At 35.8% G+C, this 22624-nt stretch overlaps 1 protein-coding gene across 4 annotated transcripts in view; it reads left to right on the top strand.

Annotated features, from left to right (window-relative positions):
- Positions 1-22624, top strand: part of SLC26A7 (solute carrier family 26 member 7) — a 208064-nt gene that overhangs the window by 80481 nt on the left and 104959 nt on the right. For 2 of the 4 annotated variants that reach the window (XM_059901192.1, XM_059901194.1), the window contains one exon: positions 17291-17455. The exons of the other annotated variants lie outside the window; for them this stretch is intronic. In XM_059901192.1, coding sequence (XP_059757175.1) covers positions 17291-17455 — 165 coding nt within the window. The remainder of the gene's footprint in view (positions 1-17290; positions 17456-22624) is intronic. 4 annotated transcript variants of the gene reach the window in all.

Raw genomic sequence — 22624 nt, 5'->3', positions numbered from 1 at the left:
TAGATTATGATTGTGTTTCAGTATTGATTTTTTTAGAACTTTTGTGATTTCAGTTCATATTTCTCCTTTCACCCAACAATTATTTAGGAAAAGTGTTTTAAATTTCCAAATGAATGAGGCTTTTTTTTTCAATTTTGTCTATAATTTCTACTGTTGTTGCATTGTGGTCAGAGATTATTATTTGTAATAGCTCTACATTTTCTAATTTACAAACATTTTCCTTATAACCTAATATATAATAAATTTTTGTGAATGTTTCATGAGCACTTGGGGGAAAAAGTGTTTCTTAATGTCTACCTTACTGATTATGTTGTTATGTCTTTAATATTATTATTATTATTGTCTACTTGATCTTTCTTGCATTAAAAATGGTGCATTCATTACTGTAGGTTGCCTTCATCAAAATAAACAGACGTTGCCTTGTAGTGGTTTGATCACCGTTTAGGTAAACTGTACATATGTGAGTCATAATACATTCAAATACCTCTCATTCATTGTCATTCATGTAAAATAAATCTTTCCTATTTCTCTTCTCCCTTACTATTTCTTTTATGTTGCTAGTATAAAATGTACTTTTACACCACAGTGATGTAATGTGATACGTTTCTATGTTGTAGATTACATTATGGGCTCTTTAAATACATCTTTATCGAAGTATAAATTCCACATATTTGGAGTAAGTTTTGACATATGGGTATACCCATGAAACCATCACAACAATCAATATAATGAAAATATCTGTCACTCCCTTAAATTATTCCCCTGATACTTGACCTTCTTCTCACTCCTTTAGGAAACCCCCTTCTCATCAACCACTAAGCACTATAGATTAATTTATATTTTCTAGAGATTTATAAAAATGTATCCATTGTATTATTTTTGTCTGGTTTATTTCCCTCTGCATAACTTTATTGTTGTTGATTTTCTAGTTTTATTGTAATGCTTTTGTAACACAGTAGGGACCTCTGTGAGTAGAACTCATGCACTATCTGATTGTGACTGAACTAACTGCTCTGGGAATATTTTTATTTCCATTTCTGTCATCTATTTATAAGATACATTAAATGTCTCATTCTACAAAGAAACGCTAATGTTACTGATGTAAGTTTGCACTATTATTGTTACTTTTCAAAACAAGGAAAAATTTTCTAGCCAAAAAACGGTAGCAGCCAAGAGAGGAATTGATTGCTTGCATATAGCAATGAGGTGTTAATTTCAAGGCAAGGTGGAACCATTTTTGTTGGGGAAACAAAGCATTTTTGTTGGGGAAACAAACACTCATAAGCATTTTTGTTGGGGAAACAAACACTCATTAAAAATTATGGCACTTTAAAAACCATTGTTCTCTTTTCCCTGTAGCTCTTATTATTCTCCATAATGGGCACTTTGCCCATTCCTTTTCCCAAGAACTTAGAGGAGTCTGGGATTGTCCTCCATTCATTTACCTTTGGAAATTTCCCCAAGCTTTACTTTTCTGAAGCAACCACAGGACAAGATTTCTGCCCTGGAGGATGTGGGGATATACGACTCCTTTATTCAACAGTTGCACAAGCATGGGGTGGCATAGGTGGGGGTGTTTAGTGACAGAGTCTTTTATTTCATACTGGTACATTCTGGAAACACATAGTCTTATGTCTTCACAAATGATAAAAACCAGCTGCAGACCAAATAAGAGATTTTCCATTTACTTTTTATTTTGTACTAAATATTTTTTTGCATTTTCTAAATAATAGGATCATGAGTATAGAACGGATTTAAGATGTTAACTCATTTAGCCTGCTTATTCAACACATCATTCTTACTCCTTCCAGAAAAATCGAATTTATTCTTTTGTAATGCTGGGGAAGACAATCTAAAGTCCCTTTTGATGATGTTTTACTATTTCACAACCATTACAGACAGGAAGCCATTACTCTGTTTACTCTAAATCTTTCCAGCTGTGTTTGTACCTGGCAAATCTAAGATGCAATTCACTTAATAAATTTAGGATTATAACATCCTTAAAATTATAGATTGAAAATTCCTCATATTAAAAAGAGTAATAATATTTATTATCCTACTATGTGCCAAACTCTGTTCTAAGCTTACTGCATGTATTCATATATTTGATCTCCATCAGCATTTTATGAAATAAATAATATTATACTTCTCAATATACTGATGAACATATTGAAAGTTAAGCGACTTATTTAGAATCTCATAGTTAGGAATTGGCGGGTAGGAGTTGGACTCAAGTATACAGTCTCTTAAGTGCTATGCTACACAGCTTTTTAAACTAATACTGAGAAAGGAAGCAAGGAAATTCAATCCAGCACCTGCTCCGGCCAGGCATTGTGCTAGTTCTCTCCAACATTTTATCTCCTTAAGAGTAGCAGCAGCCTGTGTGCTAAGCATGACTTGTCTGGTATCTGGTAGGGCAATGGACTTGGCTGTACAACTGTGTACCTGCCATTCTTGAGACCTTCAAGGTCCTTTCTAACACCATTTATATGACAACACTTGTATGTCATTCAGGGCTCAGCTTAAATATAATCATCTCAGACAAATCTTCACTGACATCTCTTAATATGGTTTTAAGTGATTATCCTTACTTCTTCTATGAGACATTGCTCATAACTTACATTATAGGACTTCTCATCTACCAGAAAATATTTTCCATGTATTTACCTCCCTTTCTGGACTGTTAGTTTCTTTTTTTTATATAGAATCAATAGCTAAACATACCAATTCTTTTTTTTTTTAACATCTTTATTGGAGAATAATTGCTTTACAATGGTGTGTTAGTTTCTACTTTATGACAAAGTGAATCACCTATACATATACAAATATCACCATATCTCCTCCCTCTTGTATCTCCCTCCCACCCTCCCCTCTAGGTGGTCGAATAGCACTGTGCTGATTTGCCTGTGCTAAACAGCTGCATCCCACTACCTATCTATTTTACAATTGGCAGTATATATAAGTCCATGCCACTCTCTGACTTTGTCCCAGGTTACCCTTCCCCCTCCCTGTGTCCTCAAGTCCATTCTCTACATCAGCATCTTTATTCCTGTCCTGCCCATAGGTTCTTCATAACCTGTTTTTTTTTTTTTTTATTCCATATATAAGTGTTAGCATATGGTGTTTGTTTTTATCTTTCTGACTTACTTCACTCTCTATGACAGACTCTAGGTCATAGAGTCACCACACTACAAACAATTCAATTTCGTTTCTTTTTATGGCGGAGTAATATTTCATTGTAAATATGTGCCACATCTTCTTTTTCCATTCATCTGTTGATGGACACTTAGGTTGCTTCCATGTCCTGGCTATTGTAAATAGAGCTACAATGAACACTGTGGTACATGACTCTTTTTGAATTATGACTTTCTCAGGGTATATGCCAAGTAGTGGGAATGCTGGGTTGTATGGTAGTTCTATTTTTTAGTTTTTTTTAAGGCACTTCCATACTGTTCTCCATAGTGGTTGTATCAATTTACATTCCCACCAACAGTGCAAGAGGGTTCCCTTTTCTCCACACCCTCTCCAACATTTATCATTTGTAGATTTTTTGATGATGGCCATTCTGACTGGTGTGAGGTGATACCTCATTGTAGTTTTGATTTGCATTTCTCTAATGATAAGTGATGTTGAGCATGATTTCATGTGTTTATTGGCAATCTGTAAATCTTCTCTGCAAAAATGTTTATTTAGGGTTTCTGCCCATTTTTGGTTTGGGCTGTTTGTTTTTTTGATATTGAGCTGAATGAACTGCTTGTAAGTTTGGGAGATTAATCCTTTATTAGTTGCTTCATTTGCAAATATTTTCTCCCATTCTGAGGGTTGTCTTTTCATCCTGTTTATGGTTTCCTTTGCTGTGCAAAAGCTTTTAAGTTTCATTAGATCCCATTTGTTTATTTTTGTTTTTATTTCCATTTCTCTAGGAGGTGGGTCAAAAAGGATCTTGCTGTGATTTATGTCATAGAGTTCTGCCTAGGTTTTCCTCTAAGAGTTTTATAGTGTCTGGCCTTACATTTAGGTCTTTAATCCATTTTGAGTTTATTTTTGTGTATGTCATTAGAGAGTGTACTAATTTCATTCTTTTACATGTAGCTGTCCAGTTTTTCCAGCACCACTTATTCAAGAGGCTGTCTTTTCTCCATTGTATATTCTTGCCTCCTTTGTCAAAAATAAGGTGACCATATGTGCGTAGGTTTATCTCGGGCCTTTCTATTCTGTTCCATTGATCTATATTTCTGTTTTTGTGCCAATACCGTACTGTCTTGATTACTGTAGCTTTGTAGTATAGTCTGAAGTCCGGGAACCTGATTCCTCCAGCTCCATTTTTCTTTCTCAAGATTGCTTTGGCTATTTGGGGTCTTTTGTGTTTCCATACAAATTGTGAAATTTTTTGTTCTAGTTCTGTGAAAAATGCCAGTGGTAGTTTGATAGGGATGGAATTGAATCTGTAGATTTCTTTGGGTAGTATAGTCATTTTCACAATGTTAATTCTTCCCATCCAAGAACATGGTATATCTCTGCATCTGTTTGTATCATCTTTAAATTCTTTCATCAGTGTCTTAGAGTTGTCTGCATACAGGTTTTTTGTCTCCTTAGATAGGTTTATTCCTCGGTATTTTATTCTTTTTGTTACAGTGGTAAATGGGAGTGTTTCCTTAATTTCTCTTTCAGATTTTTCATCATTAGTGTATAGGAATGCAAGAGATTCCTGTGTGTTAATTTTGTATCCTGCTACTTTACCAAATTCATTCATTGGTTCTAGTAGTTTTCTGGTAGAGCTTTTAGGATTCTGTATGTAGAGTATAATTTTACCTGCAAACAGTGACAGCTTTACTTCTTCTTTTCTGATTTGGATTCCTTTTATTCCTTTTTCTTCTGTGATTGCTGTGGCTAAAACCTCGTAAACTATGTTAAATAATAGTGGTGAGAGGGAAACCCTTGTCTTGCTCCTGATCTTAGAGGGGATGGTTTCAGTTTTTCACCATTGAGAAAGATGTTGGCTGTGGGTTTGTCATATATGACCTTTATTATGTTGAGGTAGGTTCCCTCTATGCCTACTTTCTGGAGGGTATTTATCATAAACGGATGTTGAATTTTGTTGAAAGCTTTTTGTCCATCTATTGAGATTATCATATGGTTTTATTCTTCAGTTTTTTAATCTGGTATATCACATTGATTGATTTGTGTATATTGAAGAATCCTTGCATTTCTGGGATAAACCCCACTTGATTGTGAGGTATGATCCTTTTAATGTGCTGTTTGCTGGTATTTTGTTGAGGATTTTTGCATCTAAGTTCATCAGTGATATCAGCCTGTAGTTTTCTTTCTTTGTGACATCTTTGTCTAGTTTTGGTATCAGGGTGATGGTGGCCTCATAGTATGAGTTTGGGAGTTTCCCACCCTCTGTTATATTTTGGAAGATTTTGAGAAGGATAGGTGTTAGCTCTTCTCTAAGTGTTTGATGAATTCGGCTGAGAAGCCGTCTGGTCCTGAGCTTTTGTTGGAAGTTTTTTTTGTTGGAATTCGCCTGAGAAGCCGTCTGGTCCTCGGCTTTTGTTGGAAGTTTTTTAAGTGCTTGTGATTGGTATGTTTATACTTTCTATTTCTTCCTGGTTCAGTCTCAGAAGGTTGTGCTTTTCTAAGAATTTGTCCATTTCTTCCAGGTTATCCATTTTATTGGCATATAGTTGCTTGTAAAAATCTCTCATGATCCTTTGTATTTCTGCAGTGTCAGTTGTTACTTCTCCTTTTTCATTTCTCATTCTATTGATTTGAGTCTTCTCCCATTTTTTCTTGATGATTCTGGCTAATGGTTTATCAATTTTGTTTATCTTCTCAAAGAACCAGCTTTTAGTTTTATTGATCTTTGTTATTGTTTCCTTCACTTCTTTTTCATTTATTTCTGATCTGATCTTTATGATTTCTTTCCTTCTGCTAACTTTGGGGGTTTTTTGTTCTTCTTTCTCTTCTTACTTTATGTGTAAGGTTAGGTTTTTTATTTGAGATGTTTCTTGTTTCTTGAGGTAAGATTGTATTGCTATAAACTTCCCTCTTAGAACTGCTTTTGCTACATCCCATAGGTTTGGGTCATTGTGTTTTTATTGTCATTTGTTTCTAAGTATTTTTTGATTTCCTCATCGATTTCTTCAGTGATCTCTTGGTATTAAGTAGTGTATTGTTTAGCCTCCATGCATTTGTATTTTTTACAGATTTTTCCCTGTAATTCATATGTAGTCTCATAGTGTTGTGGTCAGAAAAGGTAATTGATATGATTTCGATTATCTTAAATTTACCATGGCTTGATTTGTGACCCAAGATATGATCTATCCTGGAGAATGTTCCATGAGCACTTGAGAAGAAATTGTATTCTGTTGTTTTTGGATGGAATGTCCTATAATTATCAATTAAGTCCATCTTGTTTAATGTATCATTTAAAGCTGTGTTTCCTTATTTATTTTCATTTCGGATGATCTGTCCATTGGTGAAAGTGGGGTGTTAAAATCCCCTATACTATCATTTTGTTACTGTCGATTTCCCCTTTTATGGCTGTTAGTATTTGCCTTATGTATTGAGGTGCTCCTATGTTGGGTGCATAAATATTTACAATTATAAATATTACAGTTATATCTTCTTCATGGATTAATACCTTGATCATTATGTAGTGTTCTTCTTTGTCTCTTGTAATAGTCTTTATTTTAAAGTCTATTTTGTCTGTTATGAGAATTGCTACTCTAGTTTTCTTTTGATTACCATCTGCATAGAATATCTTTTTTCATCCCCTCACTTTCAGGATGTATGTGTCCCTAAGTCTGAAGTGGGTCTTTTGTAGACAGCATATATACGGGTCTTGTAATTGTATCCATTCAGCTAGTCTATGTCTTTTGGTTGGAGCATTTCATCCATTTACATTTAAGGTAGTTATCAATGTGTATTTTTCTATTACCATTTTCTTAATTTTGGGGGGATTGCTATTGTAGGTCTTTTCCTTCTCTTGTGTTTCCTGCCTAGAGAAGTTCCTTTAGCATTTGTTATAAAGCTGGTTTGGTGGTGCTGAATTCTCTTAGCTTTTGCTGGTCTGTAAATGTTTTAATTTCTCTGTCAAATCTGAATGAGATCCTTGCTGTTTGGAGTAATGTTGGTTGTAGTTTTTTCCCTTTCATCACCTTAAGTATATCCTGCCACTCCCTTCTGGCTTGCAGAGTTTCTGCTTAAAGATCAGCTGTTAACCATATTGGGTTTCCCTTGTATGTTATTTCTTGGTTTTCCCTTGCTGCTTTTAATATATTTTTTCTGTATTTAATTTTTGATGGTTGTTTAATATTTGTTTAGCATGTTTCTCCTTGGATTTATCCTGTATGGGACTCCCTGCACCTCCTGTTCTTGACTGACTATTTCCTTTCCCATATTAGGGAAGTTTTCAACTATAATGTCTTTAAATATTTTCTCAGTGCCTTTCTTTTTCTCTTCTTCTTCTGAGACCCCTATAATTCGAATGTTGGTGCACTGAATGTTTTCCCAGAGGTCTCTGAGACTGTCTTCAATTCTTATCATTCTTTTTTCTTTATTCTGCTCTGAGGTAATTATTTCCACTATTTTATCTTCCAGGTCACTTATCCGTTCTTCTGCCTCACTTATTCTGCTATTGATTCCTTGTAGAGAATTTTTAATTTCATTTATTGTGTTGTTCATCATTGTTTGTTTGCTCTTTAGTTCTTCTAGTTCCTAGTTAAACGTTTCTTGTATTTTCTCCATTCTATTTCCAAGATTTTGGATCATCTTTACTATCATTACTTTGAATTCCTTTTCCGGTAGACTGCCTATTTCCTCTTCATTTGTTTGGTCTGTTGTGTTTTTACCTTGCTCCTTCATCTGCTGTGTGTTTCTCTGTCTTCTCATTTTGCTTAGCTTACTGTGTTTTGGGTTTCCTTTTCCAGGCTGCAGGTTCATAGTTCCTATTGTTTTTGGTGTCTGCCCCAGTAGCTAATGCTGGTTCAGTGGGTTGTGTAGGCTTCCTTGTGGAGGGGACTGGTGCTTGTGTTCTGGTGGATGAGGCTGGATCTTTTCTTTCTGGTGGGTAGGACCACGTCTGGTGGTATGTTTTGGGCTGTCTCTGACCTTGTTATGATTTTAGGCAGCTTCTCTGCTAATGGGTGGCGTTGTGTTCCTGTCTTGCTAGTTGTTTGGCATAGGGTGTCCAGCACTGTAGCTTGCTAGTCGTTCAGTGGAGCTGGGTCTTAGCCTTGAGATGGAGATCTCTCAGAGAGCTTTCACCATTTGATATTACATGGAGCCAGGAGGTCTCTGGTGGACCAGTGTCCTGAACTCAGCTCTCCCACCTCAGAGGCACAGGCCTGACACCTGGCCGGAGCACCGAGACCCTCTCAGCCACACGGTTCAGAAGAAAAGGGAGAAAAAAAGAAAGACAGAAAGAAAGAAAAATAAATAAAATAAAGTTATTAAAATAAAAAATAATTATTAAAAATAAAAAAATTATAAAGTAATAAAAAAAGAAAAAAAGAAAAAGAAAGAAAGAAGAGAGAAACCAAACCAAAAAACAAGTCCAGCAATGATAACAAGTGCTAAAAACTATACTAAAAAAAAAAAAAAAAGAACAGACAGAACCCTAGGACAAATGGTAAAAACAAAGCTATACAGACAAAATCACACAAAGAAGCATATACATACACACTCACAGAAAGAGAAAAATGAAAAATATACATATATCATTGCTCCCAAAGTCCACCGCCTCAATTTTGGCATGATTCGTTGTCTATTCAGTTATTCCACAGATGCAGGGACATCAAGTTGATTGTGGAGATTTAATCTGCTTCTCCTGAGGCTGCTGGGAGAGATTTCCCATTTTCTTCTTTGTTCGCACAGCTCCTGGGGTTCAGCTTTGGATTTGGCCCTCCTTCTGCGTGTAGGTCGCCTGAGGGCATCTGTTCTTCACTCAAACAGGACGGAGTTAAAGGAGCTGCTGATTAGGGGGCTCTGGCTCACTTAGGCGGGGGGGGAAGGAAGGGTACAGAATGTGGGGCAAGCCTGTGGTGGCAGAGGCTGGCGTGACGTTGCAACAGCCTTAGGTGTGCTGTGTATTCTCCCGGGGAAGTTGTCCCTGGATCACCGGACCCTGGCAATTGTGGGCTCCACAGGCTCCTGGGAGGGGAGGTGTGGATAGTGGCCTGTGCTCGCACACAGGCTTCTTGGTGGCTGCAGAAGCAGCCTTAGCGTTTCATGCCCGTCTCTGGTGTCTGCGCTGATAGCCTCCACTTGCACCTCTCTCTGGAGTTTCTTTAGGCGGTACTCTGAATCCCCTCTCCTCGTGCACCATGAAACAATGGTCTCTTGCCTCTTAGGCACGTCCAGACTTTTTCCTGGACTCCGTCCCGGCTAGCTGTGGTGCACTAGTCCCCTTCAGGTTGTGTTCACGCAGCTAACCCCAGTCCTCTCCCTGGGATCTGACCTCCAAATCCCTAGCCTCAGCTCCTAGCCCCCACCCGTCCCGGATGGCAGGTGAGCAGACAAGGTTCTCAGGCTGGTGAGTGCTGGTCGGCACTGATCTTCTGTGCAGGAATCTCTCCACTTTGCTCTCTGCACCCCTGTTGCTGTGCTCTCCTACGTGGCTCCAAAGCTTCTCCCCCACCATCCCCCGTCTCTGCCAGTGTATGGGCTTCCTAGTGTGTGGAAACTTTTCATCCTTCACAGCTCCCTCCCAGTGGTACAGGTCCCATCCCTATTCTTTTGTCTCTTTTTTTTTCTTTTTTCTTTTGCCCTACCCAGGTACGTGGGGAGTTTCTTGCCTTTTGGGAAGTCTGAGGTCTTACGCCAGCATCAGTATGTGTTCTGTAGGAGTGTCCCACATGTATATGTATTTCTGATGTATTTGTGTGAAGGAAGGTTATTTCCACATCTTACTCTTCTGCCATCTTGAATGTCTCTCTGGACTGTTAGTTTCTATAGAACAGAGATTGTTGGCCTCTATAATTCTAACAGCTGGTAGAGAATAAATATGTGTTGAATAACTTGTATAAGAATAAGATCAATTTAATGCTAGTAGTATCACTATGTCAAATAACCAAAATTAAATTGAGATTTTATTTTTACCTTTTCTAATTTATCATTTTCTCCCTCCATCCCCCACAAGAAGATAGGGAATGTGTCTATAGCCATTTAAATTTTAACACAATTCTTAATGAAAAAAGAGTAAGAAAATGTATTATAATTGTCTAGTTTGGCCATGGATTTTGTCAGATCCATCTAGCTCAAATGTGAAGACTTAGTCAATGAAATCTCCCACCTCTTCTCACAACTATCCCCCAGACAACACTTGAAGAAAAATAAAAATACAACCACTCCTACAACCCCCACTCCTGTGTTCTTTTAATAATATCATGCTCCAGTCATCCCATTTTAAAACTTTTTCATTTTCTTTAGCTAGAGCAGAATGGAAGGCAGAAGAGTCAAATTGTTGTCCATCCCTAGCAGTTCTGATTCCCACTGCCTCTTGCTTTAGAGGCTTTTTTTATCTAGAAAAGTCTGAGAACTGAAAAGATTATGAGGCTGCCTTCAAACATGCAATTCCAAATAAAATAATTCTTAAGCCCTGTGAATTTCTGATATATTCCACAATAAAAAATCAAATAAAAAATAATTTGTGTTTGTTTCCTAAACATATGATAAGTCTGCCTACTGGATAATTCAATATTTGTCTCATATCTGTTCTCCATTCCTGCTATGTCCAGTTTAGCTGCTTTTGTCCTTTTTCCTCTTGCTACTCTTCTCATACTAACCTTTTAAACCAGCTAGTTGTTTCACATTTTATCATCAGATTGATCCTACCAAAGCACAGCTCTGATTTTTGAGCCAGTGTTTTGAGCCACACTTGTTTGCAAAATTAAGTGTTTAATAAATGTATGGAAGAGTGATGACCCTCACACCTGGAAAACTCTCTTTTCACTATTTTTAAGGTGTTATATACTTTGACTTCAAAATGTCTTGCTTTATTTTTTATTACTCCCTTTTGGCTAGTTGTTCTTCTAAACTCACAATGCCATGTCTTCTGAGCATATCCCATGCTGTCCTGCTTTATACTCATATTCTTCCCTCTTTCTGAAATGCTTTCTAATAACTTCTTTCTTCTTGGATTCCTTAGGTGTCAAGATACAATTTTATCCCTGTCCAGCAGTATTGCATTCTCCTTCTGAAAACTAGTGGCACGTTTTCTATTCCTCTCTTTTATATGTGTGCAGACTTGTCTTGGTGTGGTTATTTACACATATCATGCCTCTGAAACCCAGCTGCCTGGAGCTTCTAGAGTCCCTCTTTTCCCCTGTCCCCATGTATGCAGAACTCAGGAATTCATATTAAACAACACATGCATGTTGGAGAAATGTAGACTTACCTGAAGTTTCTGTGAGAGAGGTAGAGGAGGTTTTCTTTCCTTTTCTTTCTTTTTTTAAAAAACAAACCTTGATTTAGAATAATTTTTGATTTTCAGTAAAGTTGCAAGGATAGTACACACAGTTGCCACATACCCCACCCACCCACAGTTTCCCCTATTATTAATATCTACATTAGCATGGTGTATTAGTCACAACTAATGAATCAGATTGATACATGGCTGTTAAGTAAAGTCCATATATGGTAATCAGGTTTCCTTAAATTTTACCTAATGTTCTCTTTTGTTCCAGGATCCCATCTGGTATACCACATTACATTTGGTTGTCTTGTCTCCCGGTAGGCTCCTCTTAACTGTGAAAATGTCTGAGACTTTTCTTGTGTTTGATGATCTTGACAGTTGTGAGGACTACTGGTCAGTATTCTCTAGAATGTCCCTCAATTGGGATTTGTCCGATGTTTTTCTTATGATTAAACTGGGGTTGTGGGTTTTTGGGAGGAAAATGAAAGAGACAGAGTGATATTCTCATCACATCTTATTAAGAGTATCGACTATCAACATAACTTATCACTCTTAATGTTAACCTGGATCACCTGGTTGAACTAGTGTTAGTTTGTTAGGTTTCTCTAAGTTACTCTATTTTCCACTTTTCCATACTGCATTTTTTGGAAAGAAGTCAATATGCCCAGCCCACTCTTAACATGTGAGAGTTATGTTAAAGGAGAGTTAAGATAAAGAGTGGGGATTATCTACATAAATTACTGGAATTCTTCTGAACAGTAGTTTTCCAGCTCTCCCATTTTAAAATTTAATCAATCATTTATATCAGTATGGATTCAAGCATATTTATTTTATCCTTTGGGTTATAATTCAATACTACTTTATGTTGTTCTTCAGATTGTTCTAGCTTTGAACATTGGGAGCTTTTTTTCAGTTGGCTTCTATGTCCCTCCTTAATATACTCCCACTTATTTATTTGTTTGTTTGTTATTTAATTTTGGAGTTCTTTTTCACTTTCTGGCACTACAAGATGATCCAGGCTCATAGTGTATATTTCCTACCCTAGTCCTAGAATCAACCATTTTTCTAAGGAGATCTGGTTTCTTTCATTGGACAATGGTATTAGAGATTAAGATCTGGGTGTGAGGTGTGCCACAGGGGTGTTTTTGGCTTCTAAGCCATTTCAGCTGACACAGCAAGGACATATATGTGTGTATATCAACAAAAGTATGTAAACATACCTATATATTTCTAAATGTATCCATCTATATCTGTGTTAAACTAAACATGGTTTCCTATTGATGTCTGCAACTCTTATCCCTCCCATACTGATCATTCTAGCCTTCTCCCCTTGCTTGTCTATAACTTATTCAATAGTGAGAAACCTGGCTCCCACTGTCGACCATCCATTTACTTGATTTTTCAATTCCAGTGTATATTTATAGTGGTTTCAGAATTGTTAACCTCTACTCCCATGGGAAATAACTGTATCAACTCAAGTACAGTGTTTCTTTTTTGCCTTTGGTTTTACATTCTTTACCAATTTCCAGAGTTATTCACATGAGCACATTTTCTGCATTCCTTTCAGTGAGATTTGTTCATACATTTAGCAAGTCTGAAAAATCGGTATATTGTATGAGTCCATTTAAATGACACTCTAGAAAAGGCAAAACATATATAGAGAATAAATGAAGCATTGGTCATCAGTTAGATTCTTTGTCACATTCTGCATTCCATCCTGGGGTCTCCTGACCTCCAAATGATTTTCTAAATATTTGCACACATTAAGGTTCATGGGTTTTGACAACTGCTTAATGTCATATATACACCATTATAGTATCATACAGAATAGTTTCACCATCATAAAAATTTCCCTATGTTTCGCCTTTTACATACTTTCCAACACCTAAGCCCCTGGCAACTACTGATCTGCTTACTGTCTCTATAGTTTTGCCTTTTATAGAAAGTCATATAAATGAAATCATGCAGTATGTGACCTTTCCAGACTGTCTTCATTCACTTACAATATTCATTTAAGATTCATCCATGTCTTTGCATGGCTTGATAGGCCATTCCTTTTTATTACTGAATATTATGGAGAAGGGCTTTATATTCTGAATTCCACAGCACATAACCTCATAGGCATCCATTTGACATTTTTTTCTCATGTTCTCTTGTCACACAGAGGTTTTTTCTGCCATATCCTTACACAGTACTCAGTTGTTCTCCTATTATCACGAGCAATTTAGCTCTCTCCCTCAAAGCTGCATACCATACTCAGTAGAGAACAAAGGGCTTTTAGGGTTTTAGCTCCCACTCAAACAGCTTCTTAGACCTTACCTTCCTATTAACACCTGCATTACAGTTCTTTATGCTCCTGGTTAACATTCCCTGCTCCCAACATCAACATTTCATCTCACTTTATAAGGTCTTTCAAAGTGTGAACTATGTCTTTATCTCTGTATTCTGCAACAGTGTTGTGCCTTGCCCCTAGTAGGTATTCAATAAATATTCACTGAACAGACAAATAAGTGATTTGTTATAATGTGAGAGCCAGACTGCAGACAAACTGACAAAACCTGAAATGCATGCAATATTCCATCCACTTGGGTAGTATGGTTGTTTGCCATGCACTCTTTTCTTTTTTCACTACTTGAAGGCCACTTGCAAAAAATGGCCTGAAATCTGACATACATTCAATTTATATAGAACATATGGTGTTTATAAAAGCATTACCAAATAGTATCATGCTAGTGAACCTTGATAATGTGTGTCAGAGGTTTTCAGCATTAGCCCAGAACATCAACATTACTACAAACAGCTGAAATATATTGTAAGAAATTTATTTTCTCATAAAATGTTGCATGGGCAAGTTTTGGGAATTGGCTAGCCAGATTAGAATTATCATCATTCTTATTATTAGTAAAAGGCGTTGATGTAGCTCTTTATTAAGTCATTAGCTTAAAAATTGCTTAACATTGGCATAAAATTTAAACACTAGGCCTCCAAGCGAAATATTCTAGAAGGATACTCATTTTGCATACTTAAATTCCAGAAAAATCTTGGAAACAACAGTTCCATCTGTGGGCACCTCTTACAAAGCCTGTGTTGCACAGGTATTTGCTGCCTTCAACCTGTGTACCTCAGCCTCTGTATGCTAGATCCCTAATTTTGATGTGAATAAACTGTTGAAATTTGGGTGCTGGGGAAAGGGGAGTTCTTAAATTTCTCCTTCTTTTCTTTCTCCTCCTTGTCCTATCCCTCCCCCTCCTCCTCTTCCTCTTTTTCCCTCTTAAAATGTCTGCCATTGTTTTGGGTTATGGAGAATGTTGTCATCCAGAAGAAAGTAATTTCTTTTTAGCTAAATCTCACATGTTTGCAATCATCCTTCACATACACAATATTTTGTATCAGAAATAAGGTCTTAAGGGGCTTGTTGAACTTTCAAAGTCAAGAATTCTCCATTTTAGGAATTTATTCGTTGCTGGGAAGATTTTTTTTTTAAAGTATAAAAATGTGTACGAGTAGAATATTACAAAAATACTTTGAGTATTTGGATAAGTTTTAAAGGAGGATACTTCACCTTTTTGATTTATATTGTAAGGTAGGTACATATATTTTGAACATTTGAAAGGGCTGAACTCTTTTTATATCTCGAACTTTTCCCATACCCTTCCATTTGTAGCTTTCAGGTTGTGGAAATGGCAAAGAAGTTGCTACTAGAAGATGGTGGTTAGCTGGAAGTTGTTGGTGTATCACTCACTTCAGGTTAGGTGATGTTTGTTTCTCAGGCATGAGAAATCATTAACCCTTTTAAGTAGATGCTGGGTAGGAAACAAATAAAAACCAGAAAGTAAAATGGTGATGATCTATAAGAGGCCTCCCAAAGGAGTTTGCTTCTCAAAATAAATGAAAATAAGATTTCTTGGCATACAGATAAGAACTTTCTAACATTCCATGTATGCATAAAATTCCATATATGCAAACAGGTTTCACAATTTCAAAGATTTGGATTGCTTGTATACTGCATTTAGCTGAAATGAAAATCCAACTCTCTGGAGTTCATCTTACCCCAATAATATGCTAATTTCATGCTCATGGCCTTTAAGAGTTAGTGTCATAATTTGGAATTAACTAGTAAAAGATACTTGGGAAAAATTGGTTCAATATTTTTCTTAACTAATTGTGTTTTCAGGATGAAGATCAACAGACTATGAATCAGTGTGTTCCAACTGTACCTATACTATTGATTGATTGGGTATTCCCTTGGGACATTTCTATTTGACAAACTGACACATAGATGCAAACAGTTCAAATACATTTCTTTTTGCACTGATAAATTTGTTCATGTTCTCCAGAAATGGAAAATATGGTGTGGCTCTTTCTACATTTTGAAATCTCGTGGCTAGTTTTCCATGCTGGGTAAATATATATGGCACCTTATGACATTCAAGGTACATCGCATATGTTGCACATTTTACAGGTTTCAAAGCTCTTTCATATATTATTTCATATTCATTTTACAACAATTCTGCAATATCAATAGGGCAGATATCATTCTAATTATTTATAGATCATGAGGCTTGGACATTTTTAACAGACTTTCTATAGTCACAAAAACTAGGATGTGTTAGAGCCAGAATCAGAACTTAAGTTTTCAGATTTGAGCCCAGAAAACTCCACCCTAATACAAGTTTAGAGTATTACTGCTTTTGGCCAAGGGGTATTGTGATATGATGGAAATGATATATTTTGCAATGTATGCTCTGGTGGTACTTAGATAGCACTTTATACTTCTCATTTTTATCACTGTGACCTCTTGATAGAAGGAGATCTCATTGTTATTCTTTCCTTTGCTTTCTTTAATAGTTAATCTTATTTTCCAACAAGAATTTTAAGACCTGACCTAAATATTATAATTAACACATTAAGAGGATATATCAGCGTGACCCACTTTGTGTTCATTTTCCAGTGTGGATACTCATGAATATAATTTAATGTTACTTTCAAAACAACAAATCTCTATGACTGAGTTTACATGGATGCATTCAGTCAAAGAGTGGGCCATCTCCTAAAAGTTCTTTCTCTGAACTAATCATTGCAATGTTAGTAGTTAGTAGAGAAAAGAGAATTGATTTTTGCTGCCATCTTTTGCCCAGCAGAGCTCAATGCACAGCTTCTACTCAGATGAGATGATTTTGTCTGGCCATGAAATAGTTTTGCAATGGAGCATGATGCTAGGAGCAGAAAGGAAAAGTTTAAGGAGAATGACTTCCCTACTGATTCCTGGGTTTCTTAAGACATATACCTTTAACCTATTTCTGTCTTTTGCTCTTCTCCATATACACATAAGTCCTGATGTTTTCCTATTAATATTTGCCCTTTAAAGCTACTTGATGGAGTATCTAGTCAAAACAGTAGGTTTCCATTTCTCAGAACCTGGCAGAAACTCAAGAAATGGCTTTTTCTCCTCAATGCTTTTGAAGTTTTAAGCCTACTGGGTATAAAGTAGTGAATCATGTCCTTTGGATTTTTAAAAAAATATAGATATGATAACGCAAATTTTATTTTTCCCCACAGAACCCCATATATTAACTGATTTGAACATATTTTCTTTTTTGTAACATATATTATTGGGAAAAGAGAAAATAAGTCAATATTCAGAAAAAGACTGTGTTAACTTTAACTGAAGCACTTGTAATCATACCCAAAAACATCTGGGAAATCTTGGAAACTAGTAATGTTCTCAAGAAAACTCAAGCTATTGAATATATAAAATTTAAGGAACACATTTCACATCAGTTCCCTATATCTGTGTACTGAAAATGAAAATGTGTCAGATATTAATCCTCTAGGAAGCTTGGGAAGTTTCATCTTCCTTTGTCCTCTTAGGTGGCCATGTTTGTGCTACAACTGGGTAGTGCCACATTCCTGCTTACAGAGCCTGTGATCAGTGCGATGACAACTGGGGCTGCCACCCATGTCGTGACTTCACAAGTCAAATATCTCTTGGGAATGAAAATGCCATATATATCTGGACCACTTGGATTCTTTTATGTGAGTTTTTCCATATGTCTTTGTTCATATATTTTGTGTGTGTGTTTCACATAGTAAAATTTGGTTAATTACAATGCTGAGATTTTTCTATTTTAAAGCAACTTGGGCTTAAATAAAATCTTTTAGGATATTTTTAATGGGATTAAGGGTATGAAACTAGTTTAATTAGTAAAACCTACTAATTTGGGGAGCAATTCTTTGTAACAAACAATTAAATACGGTATAATTTGGGAACATGGTTGGAAAAAAATAACTTGAATTTTTCTGTGACCAGATATGTTGCTAACTTCTAATGGAAGCCATCTACCAGGCTTGTGGCCCAGTGTAACAACAGTACACCTTACCACATTCTTTCCATATTGTGAACCCTGGTATAGATCAAATCAGAGGCTTGGTCAAAATTGGGGTCTGGAGTCCCAATAGCAGACAATCAGTTATTAAAAGTCACTTGAACCTGAGAGAGGAACATGTGTCCAGTTTCAACATATTATCCTAATAATTCCCCATTCTTCTTGGTCTCTTTTTGAAGCTGACCTAAAATCTATGACTGCTCAGGAAGTCACATCCTACTGGAGTTTTATAAGACAATCAATGTCTTGTTAATGAAGTTGAGAGCAACCAGACTTCATTTTATTTAATTTTGTATTGTAGAGGAGGAAAAGTATATTTTCCTTCTATCCTTGAGGAACTAGAGCTCCTGTAACAAAAGACTAACAAGAGAAAAACAAACAAGTTTATTAGCATGTATATTTCATATACACATGGGAGAAACTCTGGGATTAGTAACTCAAAAGAAGTGGCTAGGATTTGGGTTTAAATACCATCTTCAATTAAAACAAAGGAATAAGAGTTGGGGGAAGCAAGTTATGAGAAGGTGACCATGAAAAATACAGTGAACATGGGTAAGGTTTATTATGCAGATTTAAATCGGTGCCTTCTCCATTGGTAAGAATCTCTTGTGATTTAGAGTCATCTTTTTCTTCCTGGTACTGAGAGGAAGACACCCTTGCAAACAGAGATTTTCTATATAAATGTAAATTTCTCTATGAAAGGGTAACTTATACTGTTCTCAGAGGTTCCCTGTGTCTGCTGTTTCTCAAAATAATAAGCTAAAAATAATTCTTATACCAAAGAGGCATATTTTGGAGTGGCATATTCTGGTCTACTACAATGTAATGTTCTATACTGAATTACATTAATGTTTTATAATGAGAGTATTCCCATTCATAAAATTATTGCTCTTAATCAAGGAATGGCTGAATAGTAGCTCTACATATAGAAGTTTAATAAATTATCTAATTCCTGTTATTGAGGTGGTTTCTGGTATTTCACCATTATACACAGCTCAATGAAGATTTGTTTTATTCCTATGTTCTAGTTTGCATCCCTGATCATTTCATTGAGATCAATTCCTAGTTATGGAATCACTGGATTAAAATATTTTTGCCAAATATCAATCTGAAAAGCTGTACCAATTAATATTTACTCTCATCATTGTCAACTCTGATTATTACTATTTTTAAAATTTGCCATTTTGATATGTGAAAAATAGTATCACTTTTCTGTTTGTGTGTTTCTCTGATTAGTTGGTAAAGTAGTTAGTATAGATAGTAATTGACAACACAAAGCTGGAAGCTTTTTCTGAATTTTTGTTATTTAGGTAATATCTTGCTCAGTGATTCATTCATTATAAGAAAGCTTAAAACTAAAACAAGAACACTAAAACTGGAAGTGGAAACAATATAATTCCAAGCTCCAGATCAAACAAAAGTAGACCAAAATAGCTGTAAGTTATCAGGTGACTGGCTGAGTTAAAACTTTTGGTGATGCCAGGTGTGCACCAACAGAACCAAATCAGTACTAGATTCTGTCCTGATCTCCTGGCTGGGAACAGCATGCTTGTCTGTGCATGAGCAGTGTAAAGAAATGCGTGCAGGTTACAAGTTGGCTACTTCAGTCATATTCACATTACACAAATAATCATTCCTCTTTTCACTAATTGTGTTAAAAGAAGCTGGATAGCCGGATATGAGAACATTTGGTCTTTCAGCTCGTTTCTCTGGTGGCAATGTGCATAAAATGTTACATTGAAGTGTTTTGTGTATGCTTTTTAAAATTTTGTTTCCTTGGAAGGTAAACTGCAAGCTATTTTTTCTTTGCCTTGTAGATCAGACACTGTAATGTGACTTTTGGGGGTCTTTTGTAAGTTCTCATACTGAAATGTAATGAGATTTAGAAATATTGTTAGATGGCTGACTAAATTTGCATTACTCAGTTGGTGGAAGTTTGTATGCTTTGTGCAGATGGAAAACAAAGAAAAGTTGCTCTTGCTTTTCAAAGTCTCAGAGCCCTGCACTGTTAGGCACCTAGGTAGGAATGATGCTTTGGTTCTTGCCAAGGTTTCAAAATTAATGCTGATATTGCAATGTCAAAAATTGTGATCTGAGCATTAGATTAAGAAATAGATTTTGCATCATGCATAGGTTACACTGGGACATTTGGAAGGTGTGCTTTGGTGTAGTTAGGCTAAAAAAGAATCTGAACTTGCCCATGGATCATTTAGGTGGGATGTGAAAGAGGAGAGCTGAACTCAGCACAGAGGTATAGAACAGAGGACAAAATAGAGGCCTTGATCATCAGGTCAAAGAACCTAGAGGAGAGTGATTTAACACATTTTTGGATTTTTTCTGCTTCTAAGTTCTCAAAACTGTTATATCCTTTATGAAAGCTACTCAGGCTGATGAAGGATAAAGAATATGTTACTGATATTCCTTGGAACATAAATTAATATCTAGACTATTTGAGACTCTTATACAATAAGCCAGTCACCACTCCCAATAGTCTCAGCTGGAACACTCAAATTTCCTAAAACAATTCAGAATTGACCAATCAAAATGTGCATTAATTAATTTCAGTAATAGCAGTGCTTCTGGTCAACTTTGAGAGAAAACATAGCCTTTTGTCTTTATCTTGTTCTTAGGTCACTACATGTTGAGGTATCTTCCATCTGCCACTGCAATGGTTTCTACAGTGTCTTCTTCCTAGTGGATGCCTGATTCTGTTCTACTAAGAGAATCTAATTCTCTAGTTTGATTAGCTAAAATCTCTGTCTCTTTGGTTACTTAGGGCTGGCAGATGTTCTTGTTTCCATGGAACATTTTAAAGGATTAATTTGAATCAGATAAGGTTAGTGTTACATGCTCAGTTCTTCCCTCTCAGATTATAGAACACACTTCAAATAGATCCTTTTTTTTTGACTTTTATAGTTGATTTACATTGTTTCAGGTGTGATTCTTTTTCAGATTCTTTTCCATTAAGGTTATTACAAGGTATTGAATATAGTTCCCTGTGTTATACAGTCAGGTCCTTGTTGTTTATCTATTTTATATATAGTAGTGTTTATCTGTTAATCCCAGATTCCTAATTTATCCCTCCTCCCCATTCTCTTTCCCCTTTGGAAACCATAAGTTCGTTTTCTATGTCAGTGCACTTTAAAAAGTGCTATATAAGTAATAGATACTAATCCTTTTCCTCTCTAGAGGACTGTTATCAGATAAGCAAATCTAAATAATAAAACAAAATTATATCATTTTTTCAACTTACAAATAAAGATGATTTCAAAATTTATAAAACGTAAAAACTAGCTGCTATTAATGAGGGTTAGTCATCAGAAGTAAAGAAATGCTATGTTTTTAATTTTATTTTTATTTTAAAATAGTTCCATCTATTCAGCTCAATCCCCCCCAACCAGTTATAAACCCATTTAATAAATTATAAACAGTTCTGCAATATATTGTAAAACAAGCAGAAGCAATAATATTATGAGTCACTTGTCTTTGGACCCTGGCTCACCAGTTAAATCATTTAATTCCTGTGTTCTCAAATTAAAATTTTTTTCTATTTTGTTATATTTTTTAGCTTTATTTTTTAGACCCCACATATAAGTGGTATCATAAAGTATTTGTCTTTCTCTGTCTGACTTATTTCACTTAGCATAATACCCTCCAAATCCATCCATGTTGTTGCAAATGGCAAAATTTCATTTTTGTGTGTGTGTGGCTGAGTAGTATTCCATTGTATATATATGGTATATATATACACACCACATCTTTATTCATTCATCTACAGATGAACACTTAGGTTGCTTCCATATCTTGACTACTGTAAACAATATTGCTGTGAACATTGAGGTACATGTATCTTTTTGAATTAACATTTTCATTTTGGGGGATTAATACCCAGAAGTGGACTTGTTGGATCATATGGTAGTTCTATTTTTAGTTTTTTTGAGAAACCACCATACTGTTTTCCATAGTGGCTGCACCAATTTACATTCCCACTAACAGTGCACTAGGGCTCCCTTTTGAGAGATATTTTTAAAAAGAAAAATAATTTTGAAGTTTATTTTAATACTCAGAAGGCAAATTCTCTAACTGATAAAACCAAAATCTAGAGAAAAAGTCTCACTATGTGAATTTTTGAAGCCTAAAAGCTCCTGGAGAAGGCAATCAGAGAGCAGGAAGATAGCAGGTCAAGACCAAATAAAAATTTTTATCAAATTTAAATTTTTTGACTGCTAGTTGGTCCCACAGAGATAACAGGGAAAAGATTAATTATTCTTGTCAATACAAAAATTGATTTTTTATACTGAGAAATGATGATGTATCTTTTTATTAGAAAGGATGTTTCCCTCCAAAAGGCACAATAAAACAAAAATTACTAGTTCATATTAGCAAATGTGAATTTCTTTGAGGTGGCGCCAGTGTCTCAGCCTGTAGCAGCCTATGATAAATTTGGCAAAGCTATTTTCACTGACATGGCTTTATATGAGAACTCTTCTAAATAATTATGTACAGTTCTGTACATTAAACCCAAGAGCACAAGACAAGCTTGGCAATATATTCACCTACCCTCTTTGGGAAGTTTTTATTTCCTTTTTTAAAATTGAGGAGTTTCAGAACCAGAAAGCAATTTATTCCCACTCCCATCCCTGAAGTACAAGCAAAGCACTTTTCTAGTTTGGGTAGCTCTGAAGGCTATGCAGCAGGAACCAAGAATATTAACAAACTGGGATAGAAACATCAGAAGGAAATCAGAGCCAATGAAACATTTTCTTCCATAGAGAATGAGATCACAATTAAATATGTACAAATGAGGCTTATATGTGGA

Source organism: Balaenoptera ricei, chromosome 17 (assembly GCF_028023285.1).
Source record: "Balaenoptera ricei isolate mBalRic1 chromosome 17, mBalRic1.hap2, whole genome shotgun sequence".
NCBI lineage: Eukaryota > Metazoa > Chordata > Mammalia > Artiodactyla > Balaenopteridae > Balaenoptera > Balaenoptera ricei.
Note: the sequence above shows the minus strand (reverse complement) of the source record. Positions and strands in the feature narration are given on the sequence as shown.